Here is a 17,713-nt window from a genome sequence, read left to right as displayed (position 1 = left end):
TCCTCTCTCTCTCTCTGCCTGCCTCTATGCCTACTTGTGATCTCTCTCTGTCAAATAAAAACAAAAAAAAACAAAAAAAAAAAAACTAAAGAAATGTTGAAAAGAAAAACAAAACTGGGGGCATCACATTGTCTGATTTCAAGCTTTACTACAAAGCTCTGATCATCAAGACAGCATGGTACTGGCATAAAAACAGACACTTTGAACAGTGGAACAGAGTAGAGAGCCCAGATATGGACTTTCAGCTCTATGGTCAAATAATCTTTGATAAAGCAGGAAAAAATATACAGTGGAAAAAAGACAGTCTCTTCAACAAATGGTGCTGGGAGAGCTGTGTGTAGAAGAATGAAAGCGGACCATTCTCTTATGCCATACACAAAGATAAACTCGAAATGGATCAAAGACCTCAACTTGAGGCAGGAATCTGTCAAAATCCTAGAGAAGAACATAGGCAGTAACCTCTTCGACATCGGCCATAGCAACTTCTTTCAAGACATGTCTCCAAAGACAAAGGAAACAAAAGGGAAAATTAAATTTTAGGACTTCATCAAGATCAAAAGCTTCTGCACAGCAAAGGGAAAAAGTCAACAAAACAAAGAGGCAACCCACGGAATGGGAGAAGATATTCACAAATGACACTTCAGGCAAAGAGCTGATATCCAAGATCTGTAAAGAAGTCCTCAAACTCCACACATGCAAAACAGAAATGACATAAAAAAAATGGGCAGAAGACATGAACAGACACTTCTCCAAAGAAAACATCCAAATGGCTAACAGATGCACAAATTACTAACAGACACATCAAAAAATGTTCATCATCATTAGTCATCAGGGAGATTCAAATCAAAACCACATTGAGATACCACCTTACGCCACTTAGAATGGCAAAATTAACAAGATAGTAAACAAGTGTTCGAGCGGATGTGGAAAAAGGGGAACCTTTTACACTGTTGGTGAGAATGCAAATTGGTATAGCCAGTTTGGAAAATAGTGTGGCTATTTCCTTAAGAAATTAAATATAGAGCTACCTATGACCGTGCAATTGTACTACTGGGTATTTACTCCAAAGATACTGATGTAGTGAACAGAAAGGCCATCTGTACCCTAGTGTTCATAGCAGCAATGGCCACAATAGCCAAACTGTGGAAGGACCCAAGACGTCCTTCAGCAGACAAATGGATAAAGAAGATGTGGACCATATATGCAGTGGAGTATTATGCCTCCATCAGAAAGGATGAATACCCAACTTTTGTATCAACATGGACGGGACTGGAAGAGATTATGCTGAGTGAAATAAGTCAAGCAGAGTGAGTCAAGTATCATACAGTTTCACTTACTTGTGGAGCATAAGGAATAACACAGAGGACATGAGGAGATGGAGAGAAGTGAGTTGGGGGAAATCAGAGAGGGAAACAAACCAAGAGAGACCACATGGACTCTGAGAAACAAACTAAGGGTTTCGGAGGCAAGAGGAATGGGGGGTTGAGAGGGCCTGGTTGTGGGTGTTAAGGAGGGCACGTATTGCATGGAACAGTGGGTGTGGTGCATAAACAATGAATCTTGGAACAGTGAAAAAATTAAATTAAAAAAATAGGATTTAATATTTAAATTATTTTCAGCCTTTCATGTTCATTATTTCAGCATACTTTATTAACCAGTTTGCTTATTCTTGAATTTCATTTATATGTCTTCAGATCCACAGAAAATTTAACAGGTGAATACATGACAGGTTGGCTTTGGGCTGCAGTGTGTACATGGATAGAACATAGACTGTGGAGTCAAATTTAAGCCCCTCCTCTCTTTAAATTTATTAGCTGTTCTGTGCTGGGCAAGTTAAACTCACACTTAGTATCTTCAGCTGTAAAAGTAAATGGTGTACTCATCTGATACCAATGAGGTGCTCAAGAAATAGAATGTTAAAAATATATAACATTGTTACAGTGTTCACTATATGACAGGCACTTTTCTAAGCACATTTTTGGTATTCACTCAGAAATCCTCTTAAGAACTCTATGAAGTGAGAATTATAATTATCTCTCTTTCATGGATAAGGAAGCTGAGGTCCAAGGAGGCTAAGTAACTCATCCACAGTTATAAGCTAGTGAGTTCTCAATCCCACATTTGAACTTTCTGTCAGTCTGATTCCTAAATCCAGACTCTTCAACCAATATGCTAACTTGCCTCTTATAAATAGCATATTTTGCTATAAAAGTATTTGATTCTATTTGACCAAACTTTATTAGATCTTAGAGCCCACCAAGAATTTTAGATACACTTGAACCTTGTCTCAAACTTGTATGTATAAGTACTACATCAACATTGTAGCTTTCTGAGGGGACCATCAGATATTACTATCCCATTCAGTTCAATATCAGCACTGGAGATGGGACGTGTCAGCTTTCAGAGAATTACTATAGGAAGATAGACATGTGAATGACGCTTGTATTATGTGATACCTGTAATTGTGAAACAGTGGAGCGTTATAATAGACAGGTGTGTTAGGTCGTATATACATGAAAAGAGACAGATGTTTTATCTTGCTGGTAACCTCAGTTCAGGTTACTCTTTTTTTTTTTTTTTTTTTTTTTAAGATTTTATTTATTTATTTGACAGACAGAGATCCCAAGTAGGCAGAGAGGCAGGCAGAGAGAGAGGAGGAAGCAGGCTCCCTGCTGAGCAGAGTGCCCGATGTGGGGCTCGATCCCGATCCCAGGACCCCGGGATCAGGACCTGAGGCAAAAGCAGAGGCTTTAACCCACTGAGCCACCCAGGCGCCCCATTTCAGGTTACTCTTAAAGGGTTTTTAAAGAATGGGATTCTGCCAAGTTAGAAATCTGCCCTGGAGTGTCAGTCTCTTTAATTTAAATAAAGAGTTATAAAGAATTGGTTGGGAAATGGTGAAATGGTAGCCTGTGAAATCTTGTTGCGGCCGGTGCGACAACACGAGCAGGGTCGAGAAGGTAAGAGAATGGAGAAAGAATAAGACTTGTAAAGAAATGGGGACAGGAGGGACACAGTGGATGATGTCCAAGCAGTGCCAATTTTATTCAAGGCTGTGAGGCATTATATAGCTAACAGAAACAATTATAAGGAAGTATCTATTTTCAGTTGATTGCTCATACACACGTAACATTCACATGAAACCCCTCAAGCTTTTACGAAGCCCATTTCCCAAGCGCTGGTAGCCGACTTCTGACGCCAGTAACTTTTTGTCTACTTAGCTAATCTTTAACTAGCAATTCATGAGTTTACAATGGTACAATTTTATTATCCGTGCAAGTACAGGGTAATCTTGTAACACTTAAATGTACAACCCAGTTTTGCCTCTTAATACATGCAGGCAGTCACGTCAGCCAGTCTTAGGGTCCATAGCTCAGGCTTTTTCTCAAGCGCAACTCAACTGATAATCAGGAGGCATGAGTCAGCTCAGGCTTTTTCTCAAGCGCAACTCAACTGATATTCAGGAGGCATGAGTCAGGGCCTGGTTTGATCCCTCGCCTCTAGCTGGGTCCGTGGCTGCCTACATCTCCCCCTTTCTTTGTTTTTAGATCTAGGAAATACATTTGAGCCTTCAAACGAAACCTATGCTGTCTTGCATGGATTTGTACAATGCACCAAATCAAAATGAAAGTAAAACAATAAAAAGTCCAATGAATAGCCAGAATGAATATTTCAGCAAATTCCTGGGATTAAACCCATGCAGGCTACTAAAAATATGTGATACTACTTCAGCAGGATTAACTAAGTCCAAATGAGGCTGACTGATGCTTGAAATATCCTTCTGCATGTCTGCTAAATCCAGGCTAACATTGGTATGATTCCATATCCTCTGAAGATGTCTTTTTACTCAGTCCCATGTAATATTATTTGTCTTTAACGGAGTTACACAGATATCTTGAAATCCTCCATAACAGACCAAGGACATTTGAGTTTTGGGATAGACAAATTGGCTTCCTCAATATTCTGTCGCTTCTTCTAATCCATAAGAATTTTCTTATCAATATGTTCTTGTGTAGCTAAGGCATATGAGGCATTTTTTTGCAAAATTGTTTACATGTTCGGCAGTATGAACACTTTGGGACAGCGCTACTGAGGCTACTGTAGCCGTAGCTATAAGGGCTACTAAGGCAGCTATTCCAGCTATCAATAAGCCTAAAAAGCGCTTGATCCATTTAAGTTGTAGCTGCATTTCGAGAGCAAATTGATAACCATAATTAGCATACCATGGTCCTTCTACTTCTACAGGCAGTGGCATATATGGGGGTTGCATAGTTACAAACACTACTACTGTGGGACTAGTACTCGGTAAAGGCAATGTTACAGGCAAACAGTTAGTCAATACACAATTGTTACATCGGATGTTATGCAACAAGTGTTCGCCTGAAAAGGAGGTTGAATTTATGGTTCCGGAACCTACTACTAACAAGAAAGGCCTTGGGACGCACGCCCGTAAGGTTAAATTGATGTTCATAGTGGGGATGTAGCCATTCCTAGTTACTTGCACCACAAGAGGTCCCATAGTAGCAACTAACTTCCACAGTTCTGAATGGAACATTCCTCCGGCCATAGAGAAGATTCTTCCTGGGATAGTTACATTATGCATTGGCAGATTAGGTGGAAAGGCGATACCTCGCAGTTCTTCTCTAGTCTTCCTTGACCAATCAATAATAGAAAAATAAGGAACGCTGTGAGGAGAAAAGATCGTAGGCCTTTTTTGGAGACAAGTCGTCCATATAGGGCCTTGGTAGGGATAATTCAACCGCTGAGGGCAATAGGGGTAACCAGGAGGGCGCATACCTTTCTGAGGGACATTAGGAGTCTTATTTCTCATGACTCCATAAACAATCCATTTTTCCACCCCTATCACAGGATTAGACCGATTAATCCCACTTACTGTATCTCTTACAAGATAAGTAACTATATGGGACCTAGACTGCACTATCACATGTCCCTTGATGAGGTCATAGCCAGAAGAGGGCAGCTGGAAGCATATGGGTACTTGAGCCGCTAAGTGTGTCCAATTAATAAAATGCTCTGCAGATTCTATACCATCAGCACTACATCCCCCAAAATAACTAGTGCCATTTGTACGCACCCGAGAAGTGGGATCATCCCAATGACAGGCCTTATAGTGGGTAGATTAGGCAAATATCCCTAATAAACTGTGGCCTCGCTTACTAGCTACGAGGGAGGCCAACCATAGCTAATAATGTTAATAATAGAGTGATCAGTGCTTCATTGGATTGGGTTTGTTTTGCTATTTCCAGGGCCTGGTTCAGGAGATCCCTTAACAGGCCCTAGTTGTAGTGGGGGAGATGTCTTCTCCTTCTCTGTCTGCCTTGGCCGTTCAGTGTGAGGTGAGCCATCCTCTGGTGGGGAGGCGAGGATTTGGCACCACCTTTCTGGAAGCCAGCGTGGGTTATCTTCATCCTGAGGAAAAATACAAACAAAAACGCGTCCTCTGCAGAGGACAGGACCAGGACCCTTCCAACTGCCCGTCAGGGGGTCTTTCCACCTAGTATAAGGGAGAGGAGAGAAATCTAGTTGCCAAAAGCGTTCAGCTGTTGTGCAGCCTATATCGTCAACATTCAAAAAATTTAAAACATAGAGTTAAAGTTAAATGCATATAAGGAGAATATTTCACTGTTCCCTATAGTATCTCCCCCTCTTTTAATTTTTTGAGGTAAGATTTGAGGATTCCATTAACACTTTTAACAATAGCTTGTCCTTGGGAATTATGAGGGATCCCCATTGAATGTGTAATTTGAAAAACTTGGCAGAATTTTTGAAAGGCCTTAGAAGTGTATGCAGAGTATTGTCCGTTTTAATGGCTTTAGGAGTTTCCATTTGGGAGAAGGTGGAAAAGAGGTGATTTATACATTTACGAAAGCTTCTCCTGAGTGTGCAGTAGTGTGCACAAACCCTGAAAAGGTGTCAATAGAGACATGTATAAATTTAAAAGGGCCAAAAGCAGGAAAAAGTGTTACATCCATTTGCCATAAGTGATTAGGCACCAGTCCTCTAGTTTTTACCGAATATGTGGGTAATGGATAATGAATTGGACAGGCAGGACAGCTTTTGACTATTTGATGAGTCTTTTCTCTGGTTATTTGAAACTGTCAGCGTAGGGCTGACACATTCTGATGAAATTTAGTGTGACTTTGTATAGTCATTTGTTTATTAGTGACATCAATTACATATGCATGAGTAATCGTATCCACGTTATCATTGCCTTTAGATAAAGGACCTGGTAATTTAGTATGGGCCCGTATATGGGAAATAAAGATCGGAGTTTGTCTTGATCTCAGAAGTTGCTGAATGTTAGAAAACAAATGATATAATTCCTCATCATGGGTAAGCATATAAGCCTGTGGCAGAGAGGGTACTGCTTGTGCCACATAATGGCTGTCTGTGTATAGATTGCACGGTTCAGAATACGTCTGCAGGGCTAACTGAACAGTTTTTAACTTAGTTCTTTGTACTGACTTAGTAGGGTAGTATCCTTGGTAAAAAGCCTCTGTATAAGGAGATTCCTTATAGATTCCTATATGTCCAGTTCTAACAAACTTGGCCTAATTATTTACATAAGTTTAGTAAGAACAGTGAGTGTGATCATATAGATCTTTTAGAATCTGTTTTGCTAGAACTTTTTATAAGGAATCTGTAGGTTGAACCTTTAGTAGCCTCTCCGGGCCAGAAGTTAAGGCATGTATTTGCCATCAGGCACGTCTGTAATACCTTTTGATTTGGGTGAATTTATCTTTTTGAGGTTCCCAAATTATCCTGTCAGGAAGTGATATTCTTTACTCACCTGGTGAGGCTGCTGGGAACTCTGTAAGCAAGGTATCAGGCCAACAGTTTCAAAGGGCTTTACAGCTCCAGGTTTTACAAAGTCACCTTAGTTTTTTTTTTTTTTTTTTAGGTTATCTGGTCATATCTGAGTCTTTCTCAAATATGGCATTTCAGTCAAAGCCTTGGTAAAATAGCCCATGTTTCTAATGGTGTCCTGTTACAAGGAGAACAGATTTTTATTGAATTTATGCAAATGACTGGTTGCCATGGAAGAAAGAATACTTATTGAGACCTTTTGGTTTCAGAGGGTTCAGATAGAAAAGTTGAATGCTCTGATTTGTTTGCAAATAAATATTTTTACATTTTTGTAAGTCACAGATATCTTAAGAAAAAAAATATATATCCCTAGTCTGGAAGAGTAAACATTAGAGAACCAGCAATGTTTGAAATAAAACAAAACATTAAGAGACACAACACTATAATCTTTTAGTTTATTTAGTTCCATGTTACTAAATCTGGTGAATGCAGTTTTAGTTAGTTCTGGAAATTCTTACCCATTTCAGTTTTAGGATTTTCAAGTGTATCAAATATTTGTATTTGTCCTGAAAGTCTCCCATATGAATTTCCTCTAAGACAGAATTTATAAGAGAATCAAAACAATTACAAATGACAAAAACTCAGAATAGATATGGTTAAATTACCAGGTGATGACCTTATCAAAACATTAAAACTTTAGGAAATGTTTAGAACTCTTAGAGTAGTTACAGCACTTACCCAAATGCAACCCAAGGTTTATTATTGGTTTAGCAGTATTTACTGAGTAATTTAGTATACCAAGGAAAAGCCTTATGAGTCAAAGAGATCTCATTTATAATTTAAATCTTGTCGACAATTGCTAAAACCTTAGAAAGTTTTAAAACACATGCCTAAATATAATTAGGGATGTTAAACACCTGATAAAACATAGAAACTGGGTTTTCTGGGCAAAGAGAAAACCATAACAGATCAATTAACCTTAGAAAACTTTGTCCTGGGACGCCTTGGTGGCTCAGTTGGTTAAGCGGCTGCCTTCGGCTCAGTTCATGATCCCAGCAGCCTGGGATCGAGTCCCACATTGGGCTCTCTGCTCAGCAGGGAGCCTGCTTCTCCCTCTGCCTCTGCCTACCAGTCTGCCGGCCTGTGCTTGTGCTCTCTCTCTCTCCCTTTCTCTAACAAATAAATAAAATTAAAAAAAAAAAAAGAAAAAGAAAACTTTGTCCTTTTAAACAGAGAGAAAACCAGCTTTTCTATACCAGTGTCTTTTCTTTTTTATTATTATTAAACATACAGTCTTAAGATAGTGGGTTTACTGGGTTTCCCTCCCATCGTGAATGGTGTCGCAGACAAAAGGAGGGGGATCTTCTAGATGCTGTCCTGTTCGCATCCCTCGTGAGTGTCTTAGCTAAGGTCTGTCGATATAAGCCCCGGACCAGGCTACTCCGTAGAGTAGATGACCGTTATGTCATATGACGCCCCACGAGACTCAGGATGCAGCCCACTCAGACTCTGTAGCTGAGGCAGTGGAGCCGTATAGACAGATTTACATAGTCAGGCACTTTTTGTAGATTTAGACAGGTTGGATACCCCCATTCTGGGTAATGGGAGGTGATCAGTCTCCCCTTTCATTCCTTAGGAATAAGAGTGAGTTTCTATGGTTACAGCAATGGGGGATGGTAATGGGGTGTTTTCCAGTCCCTCAAGATTGGGCTACTTTCCTAATCTCTCAAGGCCAAATGGTCCTTTCACTTGGAAGTATAATCTATGTGGAGGTATGTTAGGAGAGTGTTAAATCACCTTGGGGGCTGTTTTTCTTTCTTTTTTATTTAAGCAGGATCAGGCATCTGGTCTTTTTCTCCTTTTCTGAAGGTTTCCCTTCATAAAACTTCTACAACTTTTTTTTTTTTTTTTTTTTTTTTTGCATTCAGCTTTTGTCCCAAGCCATTTTTTTTTTTTTAAACAACCATCTTATTTAGGACAAAATTATTTTTTATCTTTAATAAAATATATTTCTATTTTTTAAATATTTCTTATATATTATTTAGTTTTCCATAGAGTTGCTTTCTTTATTTTTATCAGTCTTACAGTTAGCAGAATTTTGTACTCTTAATCACTTAAGAAACACCTTTATCTCTAGTGAAGACTAAGTATTAACCAATTGTGAACTGTTACAATAGAATTTTTTAGATGGCAAATTTATGAATCAGTTAAGTGTAAAACATGTTTACCAACATATTTAAATTTTTTTTTTTCTGTAAGAAATCAAAAGTACAAACCTATGTTTAGTAATTTTATCCTATTTGGTTAAGACCTAGATGTCCATAATTTAATTCCATTTGTCATCCAACCAAAACTTTAAACTTTTAGGTTACTAAAGATTTTGAAAGCTATCTCAGCAATTACCCATTAAAACTTTGAGACAGACAATTAACCATCAGTTTAGTCATTTCTTTGCTAACAGATTTTAACAAATAACACAAGCTTATTTGACCTTCAGTAAACTTTGATAGAATAAAAGCTTCACATTTACTGCTGTAATTTCAAAGACATGTCTATCTTAATTAAACCAACAAACTTAACTTAGTTTCAATACTGACTTAGGTTCCACCTGGGCCCACTCCACTTGGAATGGGGGAGGGGCTAAGCAGTCCAAGTCGGGCCAGAGAACACTGGGAAACTTCCCCGAAACAAAGAGAGTTTCGGCAGCTGCTTGGGAATATTCCTTACAGTCTCTGTCTCGAGTTAGACTAACCCCAGTTGGCTTCAGTTATAGCCATTAACACGGGAAGTGAGTGAGGGAGAAGCCCCCCATGTCTATTAGGAGGAACAGAGAGAGATAAAGTCAGAGTCCCCTTTGCTATGCATCCAAACTTACAGTTCCTTCCTTTGGGAACCATGGGCACAATTCTGAAACTGTAGGAAAATTGCTGCAAGGCCTTTTTAGAGACCTTGGACCCTTTCTGCTTCATAAGGGCCTGTAAAGCGGTCATAAAGAAGACCATTTCCATAGACTGCAACTGCCCCATATTATTGTACTCCTGTTGTGACCCTTAGAGTCCGGGCTCCTCTTACCTGAATACCAGCAACCACTTACCTAAAAACTTGAGCTCTTCTTGTATGTGCTCAGGTCCCTATTCAGGCGCCACTTGTCACAGCCGATGTGACGACATGAGCAGGGTCGAGAGGGTAAGAGAATGGAGAAAGAATAAGACTTGTAAAGAAATGGGGACAGGAGGGACACAGTGGATGATGTCCAAGCAGTGCCAATTTTATTCAAGGCTGTGAGGCATTATATAGCTAACAGAAACAATTATTAGGAAGTATCTATTTTCGGTTGATTGCTCATACACACGTAACATTTACATGAAACCCCTCAAGCTTTTATGAAGCTCATTTCCCAAGCGCTGGTAGCCGATCTTCTGATGCCAGTAACTTTTTGTCTACTTAGCTAATCTTTAACTAGCAATTCATGAGTTTACAATGGTACAATTTTATTATCCGTGCAAGTACAGGGTAATCTTGTAACACTTAAATGTACAACCCAGTTTTGCCTCTTAATACATGCAGGCAGTCACGTCAGCCAGTCTTAGGGTCCATAGCTCAGGCTCTTTCTCAAGCGCAACTCAACTGATAATCAGGAGGCATGAGTCAGCTCAGGCTTTTTCTCAAGCGCAACTCAACTGATATTCAGGAGACACGAAGTCAGGGCCTGGTTTGATCCCTCGCCTCTAGCTGGTTCCGTGGCTGCCTACAAAATCTGAAACAAGAAGAAGAAACCTAGTTCCCATTCATTAAAGATATAAGTATAGGAAAACTGAGCTCGTTTTCTGATTTTTTTTGTACCAGTGAAGACAGTGCAGAATTGATGTGCTTTTGCAGCTGGCACGTAAGTATCTGACATCTTTAAATGCGGGCATATGTACTTCCATGATAAAATATCTTCTTTTTAAAAAATATTTTCTTGTTGGTAGTCTACTATACTTACACTCTTTATTATACCTAGCCACTGACAATTGTTGGGCATTCGTTATTGCTATGAAATACAAACTTCATGAGTTAAATTGCACAGGTGTACCTTTATAGATCCATAACTATGTTGATTTTCAATACAAGTAAATATGTATGATTCATCCTACAACAGGCTGAGCAGAGAGCGTATCCGAGAATTGCAGCAGCAGATTGAGGACCTCCAGAAATCTTTACAGGAGCAAGGCTCCAAGGCTGAAGGAGAAAGTGTAAGTGACTTAAGTATTGTCATAATTTGCTGTGTGTGGACTCTCTGCCATGGGTCCTGATGCCCAAATTAGTCCTGTATTTGAAAGTCCTACCCTTATCTTTGGGGGTGCCCTTGAATACCGTATATATCTGCATAAAGATGCAGTGATTTTGCCAACTTGGAACCTATACGTTAATCGTATGTCTTGGAAGGTGATTTCTATCTGTCCTACTTCAACAGCTACACCTAAATTCAGGAATTCCTGATTGAGAGCATGCTGCAAGTGAGGTCTTCACAGCTCTTTTCTCAGGCTTGAGAAAAGGCCTAGTTAAGTGTAGTCAGCTGTCAGAATTGAGGAAAACTTAACAGGAAGGAGAGAGTAAGACAATGATTTCTACTAAAGAGCATCAGAGAAGTGGATCACACCAACCTCCAGAGGACAGAAACCTTAATGCAGTTTTGAAGACTTCAGTAACTCCTTATTTCTTCCCTCCCTGCATGCGGGCTTAGGGCCTCACCATTTCTAGTGGGCTTAGATGGCAAACATTCTAGGAGGCAGATGAGAGGACTCAGCAGAGATCGAACAGCCCAAATCTGAGTATAGCTAGCAGTGTGTCTGTAGTTGGATCTCTGTGTGCAGTGGGGAAAAGAAGCAAGAGTGGAGGGAGGAAGGCATTTAACAGCAAAAAGATAGGGCTCAGTGTCCGTAGACAGAACGTGAGGTGGTTGTGCCGGTGTTGACGGGGGAGATGGTTATGAAGAGTAGGTGAAGAGATGAGGGAGAAGACTGAAGGGGTTGTGTTTCCTCTCTGTCTTTTATATGCTTTATATGATTTTCTCTTTTTTCCCCGGGGGCTTGGAAAATAGAAATCGTCTCATGCATGGCGGCATCTCGTATGTGCATATATACGGTATTGTAACCTCTCTAATACAAATATTTTTCTAAGCCACATTAGGGAATACTTTTAAAGTGGGATCTATTTGGGGGGAGTACATTTTTGGATTGCAGAATTTTAAAAATTTAAAGATTTTATGTTTCTCTTTTTAAAAGGTATTAGTGTCTGAGTTATATTTCAGATCATATATTTTAAAACTTTCATTTATCTAGTCAGTAGAGGATCTTGAACAAGTATTGCAATTTAAAGTCCTCCTTTTTAAAGAGGAAGTTTTATGTTTTAAATTTTATTTTTTAACAAAATTTACTTCATTTTGATGTTAATATTAAAGTGCTTATATTTGTAGTGCTAAAGCTTTATTTTAAAGATAATTATTTAAGTCTATTCTTCATTAAAGGCTTAAAATCTTAAAATTTATATTTTAAATAATGATTTTTAAGTGTTTGATACTCCTCAGTATATCACATTCAGCTTGCATTTGCTATTTTTCTTTCAAGTTTAAATTTTATTTTCATGGTATTGAAATATGAAGAAGTAGGAAGTATTTTTCTTTTTACTATTGTACCCATCCTTCGTTCATTTCCTAACTTCCTTTCCTTTCCCTTTGAAGTCAATAATACCTAAAATTTTATGTTTTTACAAGTATGTTATTAGAAATACAATTTTTTTAAACATTTATAATTTTAAGTAATATACTTCAAAAGGAAGTAAAGAGATTTTGATGTCTGGAAAATTTATCTTTGTCACAATAGATATCTTACAGCAACTTTTTTTAATTTTTATAGTCCAGCAAACTAAAGCAGAAGTTGGAAGCTCATATGTAAGTAAAACTGATATTTCATTTCAAATACGAAAGGGGAAGGGTTTTAAAAACTTCTAATGTTAGTGTCCTTTTCTGATTTCATTTATAAGAAAAATCCCCTGATGGCAATGAACGGTTCATCACTGCCACCAAGAAGCGAAAAGAACAATGTTCTAAAATGTTCAGCCTGCCAGTGATCCCAGTGATCCCAGTGATCCCAGATCCTACATTTTTCAATCATTAATGTCATTTGAAGAGTTTACAAAGCAGACAACTGTCACAACTTGACTATGTGATGTGGGATGTTTAACCAATAAAATATTTCCTTTGACTTTCTTAGGAAACAAGGATGGCAAGGGGAAAAAATTAACATTTTTAGCACCTATCATGTGCCAGGCAGCTTACTTTCTCACAGCAACCCCTATAATATTTGGCAGGTATTACTCCCATTTCCCAGGTGAGGAGATTCAGGATCAGAAAGTGATATGCCCACAGTCCACAGATATTATGTGGCAGAAATCAGTTTTCATTCTTAGGTCTGTTTGCTTCCAAAACTCCATGCTCTTTCCACTACTTAGGGAAAAACTAACTGAGGTCCAGGAAGAATTACAGAAGAAACAGGAACTCATTGAAGATCTTCAGCCAGATGTAAACCAGAACGGTAGGTATTTATAAAAACCTGGATCAGACTGCGTCTAAGGACTTGCCCTCTTCAGTTGAAGGATGCAAGAACTGTGTACCGGTTTCTGGACACTCCATAAATACATACATTGCAAAGAAGAACCATGATAATTTTCTAGTGATTTAAGTAATCAATAAATGATCCAATCTTAAAGCAAAAAAAAAAAGATCTAATAAAATGAACTGATTGATATATAGGAGTATCAAACATTGTAAAATATAGTAGAATTAATACTATGGAAATATAAATAAAATAATATATAATCAAATTAAAATAACCTTTAAACATTGTGTAGAAGGAATGCTTTATTTTCTAATGATGTTTGTGATTACATTGTAAAGTGTGTTTGCTCATCGAAACACTGGAGACAAAGTAGAAAAATAGCTAGATAAAGCAGATTATAGATATTTTTTTAAGAAAGAATAATATGAACTGATCAAGAATGTATTGTTTGTAGTTCAAAAGTTTTAGATAAGAATTCATTACAAAGAAGAAATAAACATTTCTCTTTTAAGTTCTCTTATCAGTCTTTAGGAAAAATATGATTGAATTTTTGTGTGAAAAGGGAATATTTTAAATCGGTCATGTTTCATTCCCTTTTCAATAACAGCACAAAAGATCAGTGAACTTGAAGTTGCTCTTCAGAAGAAAGATGAAGATATGAAAGCGATGGAGGAGAGATATAAAATGTACTTGGAGAAAGCTAGAAATGTGAGTGACTAATCTTTTGGAGCCCAAGTCTTCTGACTCAGTTTCTTATTAGGCCAGTCCCATCTGTGGGACTGTTCCTCCTGTCTCTGGGTCCCATCACTTTGCTCCCTCCCACCTGCCTTGCGGGTCAGTTCTCGTGCTCTCTCACTCTCACTCATGAGCATCAGGTAAAACAAACATGGGGCTTTATTGGGACAGTTTCAGCGGGGACTGGAGTGACCTCATTAGGGGAGATGACTGTTAGGAAGTATGGAGGCGTTAGCTCTTAAAGTGAAAGTTTGCCTTTTGTGAAAATTTAGCTCTTCAGACTTGTTTAAAGTTTTAGTCTTCAGTCTAGATGAGACAGTTAAGCACTATTCAGTCGATGTTTACCAGACTTAATATTTTTTGCCTTATTTGAAACTTAAATATCTGTAAGTATTGTTCTCATAAAATCTTCTATTCCATGAATACTGGATATTTTCCTAATTAATTGTAAGTATTCTCTCTTAGAGAATGCTAATATATTTTTTCTAGTTATTGAATAAAAGGATTATATGATGAAGCTTTAAAATGCTGCTAGTATTTTTGTTCTTTTTATGTTTAAGCTTTATAAGTTATGTATCGTACCTGCATCAATAGCTAAACCTCATGACCTCAGAAGGTAGAAGTTACTTCTTGATCACAGGAAGCCCATCGTTCAGTGGGGGAGGGGCTCTGCTCCGTGCAATCTGCCAGAGCCCCCAGCTGACAGAGGCTTTGCCTCCTTGAACATGGCGTTCCCAAGCTCACTGGAGATAGTCCAGCTGGTAGATGAGGGAGGCCAGCCTTGACTGCACTGGAGGAGACTCGTGACGGGGCAGGCCTGGGAGCCGTGAACCACTTTCACCCTCATTTCATGGGCAGAATGCAGGCACCCAGCTCCACCCACCCACCTAGAGACCCCTGCTAAACGTATGCAGTCAGGCGCTGCCACCATCCTGTTTCTCTCAACTGCAAAAGTGTGAATGCTCTTAGTCACAAGCAGTGTCTTTGTAGTGTGTCTTTGTAGTTAAATTATGATTTAAACTCTGTTTTTATAATGTGACCTCTATGAGGGCACATACCAAGTCCCCTACATCCCCACTGTCCCCATCAGTGCCTCCCATATTTGGCACTCAGCAAATTGCTTTGAACGACCTGCAGGAATGTTTAACATACTACCTTTTAGTCTTTTTCCTTTACCTCTATAAATATAGGTGAAATCTTCCTAAGTCTTTAGATCATTTTAAATCTTTGTTAATAGATTTGTAATTACATCATACTGATGCTCTTATTATTGGAAATTTGTTTGTTCCTGATGTACACCTGATATTTCTGAGTTAATTTTTTGTTATACTGTTGGCTACATAGTTTGGTTGAGTCTCTGAACAACATTCTGACTGAATGTCTTTTACCTAGCTTTTAGTAATTTCCATAAATGTGATTGAGCCACCCTCTGGTTTGCAGATTAAAATCACCAATTTCCATTATATTGATCCTTATGTATTGAATTACATTTAACTAGGTAATGATAGTAGAAAAGATTGTTCTATGAAATTTGTTGATACTTTGTACAATCAGTAAGTTCCCATATAATTATCAAATTCATCTTAATTAAAAAAAATACTCATCATTATAAATATGGAAAGTGTTATTTCAAGACCTTAGTGCTCAAAGGTTAATAACACTAAATTACTGTCTGAGTACCAAGCCTTGGAGAAAGGAAATTTTATTTGGGGAGAGGGATCTTTCCATTTTTGTACTGAAGTTTGATAACCATTGGACCTTTATGGAATGCTAGTTATGTTTTTCAAATTTAATTGCCAAGTAATCCATAGTTAGTACCTGGATAATTTTACTTTCTGGATATTTTACCACTTTATTTACAGAGATACTATAGATGATGATACTATATTTCCATAATTTATAAGATAAAGTAAATGTAAAGTATAATTTTTTTTCTTTAAACAGGTAATAAAAACTTTAGATCCCAAATTAAATCCAGCATCAGCTGAAATAATGCTACTTAGAAAGCAGTTGGCAGAGAAAGAGAGAAGAATTGAGATTCTAGAGGTAAAATTTTCATATTCACACATTTCTTTTGAATTATCCTGTGTAACCCTGGTGATTAATTGCTGTCACATATCTGCCGTAAATGATCAAGTCTCGCAAGAGGTTGGTTGAGGTCAGAAGTTAGAGATGTCATGTTTTAGCACTCTGTGTTTATTACAGTCTCTCTAGCCCATGAGATTGGTCTCTGCAAGTGTATGTACTCTGCTGCTTTGTATCTCTCTTCCCCACAACAGCCAATCGTGTGGATATCCCTTAGTGTCTAGTAGAGTTCTGCTATATTAGCTCCTTTTAAAATTATACAGATTAGAGTTCATTCAGAAAATATGAAAGAAATAAGGGAGGAAGGGAGAAGAAAAGGACCAAGCTCACCTTTTAAAAAAGGTACTGTACTCAGTTAACCAGATTTTCTTTCTCTTTTCTTCTCCCTGTTCCTTGAACACTTGAAACTAAGTAAACTCTTCAGCTGCAATTCCTAGGGGAAGAAAGTGCTCACAGAATCCAGTAAGCCCTTGCACTAAAGTGGCAGTATTGGTTATTAATCATGCACAGCTGTGGTAGTGATGACATCTTTTCATTAATTAGCTGCTGAGTCTTTTAAGTTTTAAAAGTTATTTTTGTGCTAATGATATCGTTTTTACAGCTAGGTTACGTATTTCAGTCTGGAATTGTATGTTCGTAGATTTTATGATTAGGCATGTTGTAGTTTCCTTTGCAAAATGTTTTCTATCATATATATTATAGCATGATGCTCACGGTACAGAAAGCATACAAGAAAGGGGAGAGGCACATGAGCAACTTGCTGTAGGAACATTGATGGTTTAGTTTATAGCTTTTTATATGAGTCAGTTGTATCAAGTGCTCAGTGAAATTACAATATTTGCTATATTCGAGGAATTAAGACATGGATGTCGACGGTAGTATGCAAACATGGCCACAGGCAGTCTAGTATTCAGATCACCAAGAATGAAGAGATAAAAATTTGTGTTAAGCTTTATAGGGATTTTAAAGGATTTTCTGGGATATGTTCTACTATATCCTCTCTCTCCTTCATTTTCACTCCTCCATAGGTGCAGCTCTGTTTTGTCATTTAAGCCAGTTGCTACTTTCTTTTCTAGAGGTAGGGACAGTAGCATGAAAATCTCAGTTTCTTCTTGTTGAACATCTGTTCTCCCAGCAAAATTTCTGAAATAAGTATCTACTAGTCATGGTCTTACTCTTTTCTTAAGGGCATTGTGTGTGCATTCTCCATGATTGTGTTCAGATTTTGACTGCTTTATGCCGCACAGTGCATTTTTTAAATTCTAAATGAGCACAGTGAAAAATGATTCCATTTTTGGTAGTTTCAGTTTATTTCTGGGATCTTGATAGTCCTTGTTTCTTTTTCTAGAGTGAATGTAAAGTAGCAAAATTCCGTGATTATGAAGAAAAACTCATTGTTTCTGCCTGGTACAATAAGGTGAGTTGACATGCAGCCAGTGATTGGATGTTGTGTTTATCAAACATTT

At 38.0% G+C, this 17,713-nt stretch overlaps 1 protein-coding gene across 3 annotated transcripts in view; it reads left to right on the top strand.

The window, feature by feature from the left end:
• The window catches only part of HOOK1 (hook microtubule tethering protein 1), a 75,933-nt gene that overhangs the window by 52,318 nt on the left and 5,902 nt on the right, over positions 1-17,713 (top strand). For all 3 annotated transcript variants that reach the window (XM_032301937.1, XM_032301936.1, XM_032301935.1), the window contains 6 exons: positions 10,970-11,063; positions 12,726-12,760; positions 13,321-13,403; positions 14,035-14,135; positions 16,107-16,208; positions 17,596-17,664. In XM_032301937.1, the coding sequence (XP_032157828.1) occupies positions 10,970-11,063; positions 12,726-12,760; positions 13,321-13,403; positions 14,035-14,135; positions 16,107-16,208; positions 17,596-17,664 (484 nt within the window). The remainder of the gene's footprint in view (positions 1-10,969; positions 11,064-12,725; positions 12,761-13,320; positions 13,404-14,034; positions 14,136-16,106; positions 16,209-17,595; positions 17,665-17,713) is intronic.

The sequence above is a fragment of the Mustela erminea genome, chromosome 10 (genome assembly GCF_009829155.1).
Source record: "Mustela erminea isolate mMusErm1 chromosome 10, mMusErm1.Pri, whole genome shotgun sequence".
Taxonomy (NCBI): domain Eukaryota; kingdom Metazoa; phylum Chordata; class Mammalia; order Carnivora; family Mustelidae; genus Mustela; species Mustela erminea.
Note: the sequence above shows the minus strand (reverse complement) of the source record. Positions and strands in the feature narration are given on the sequence as shown.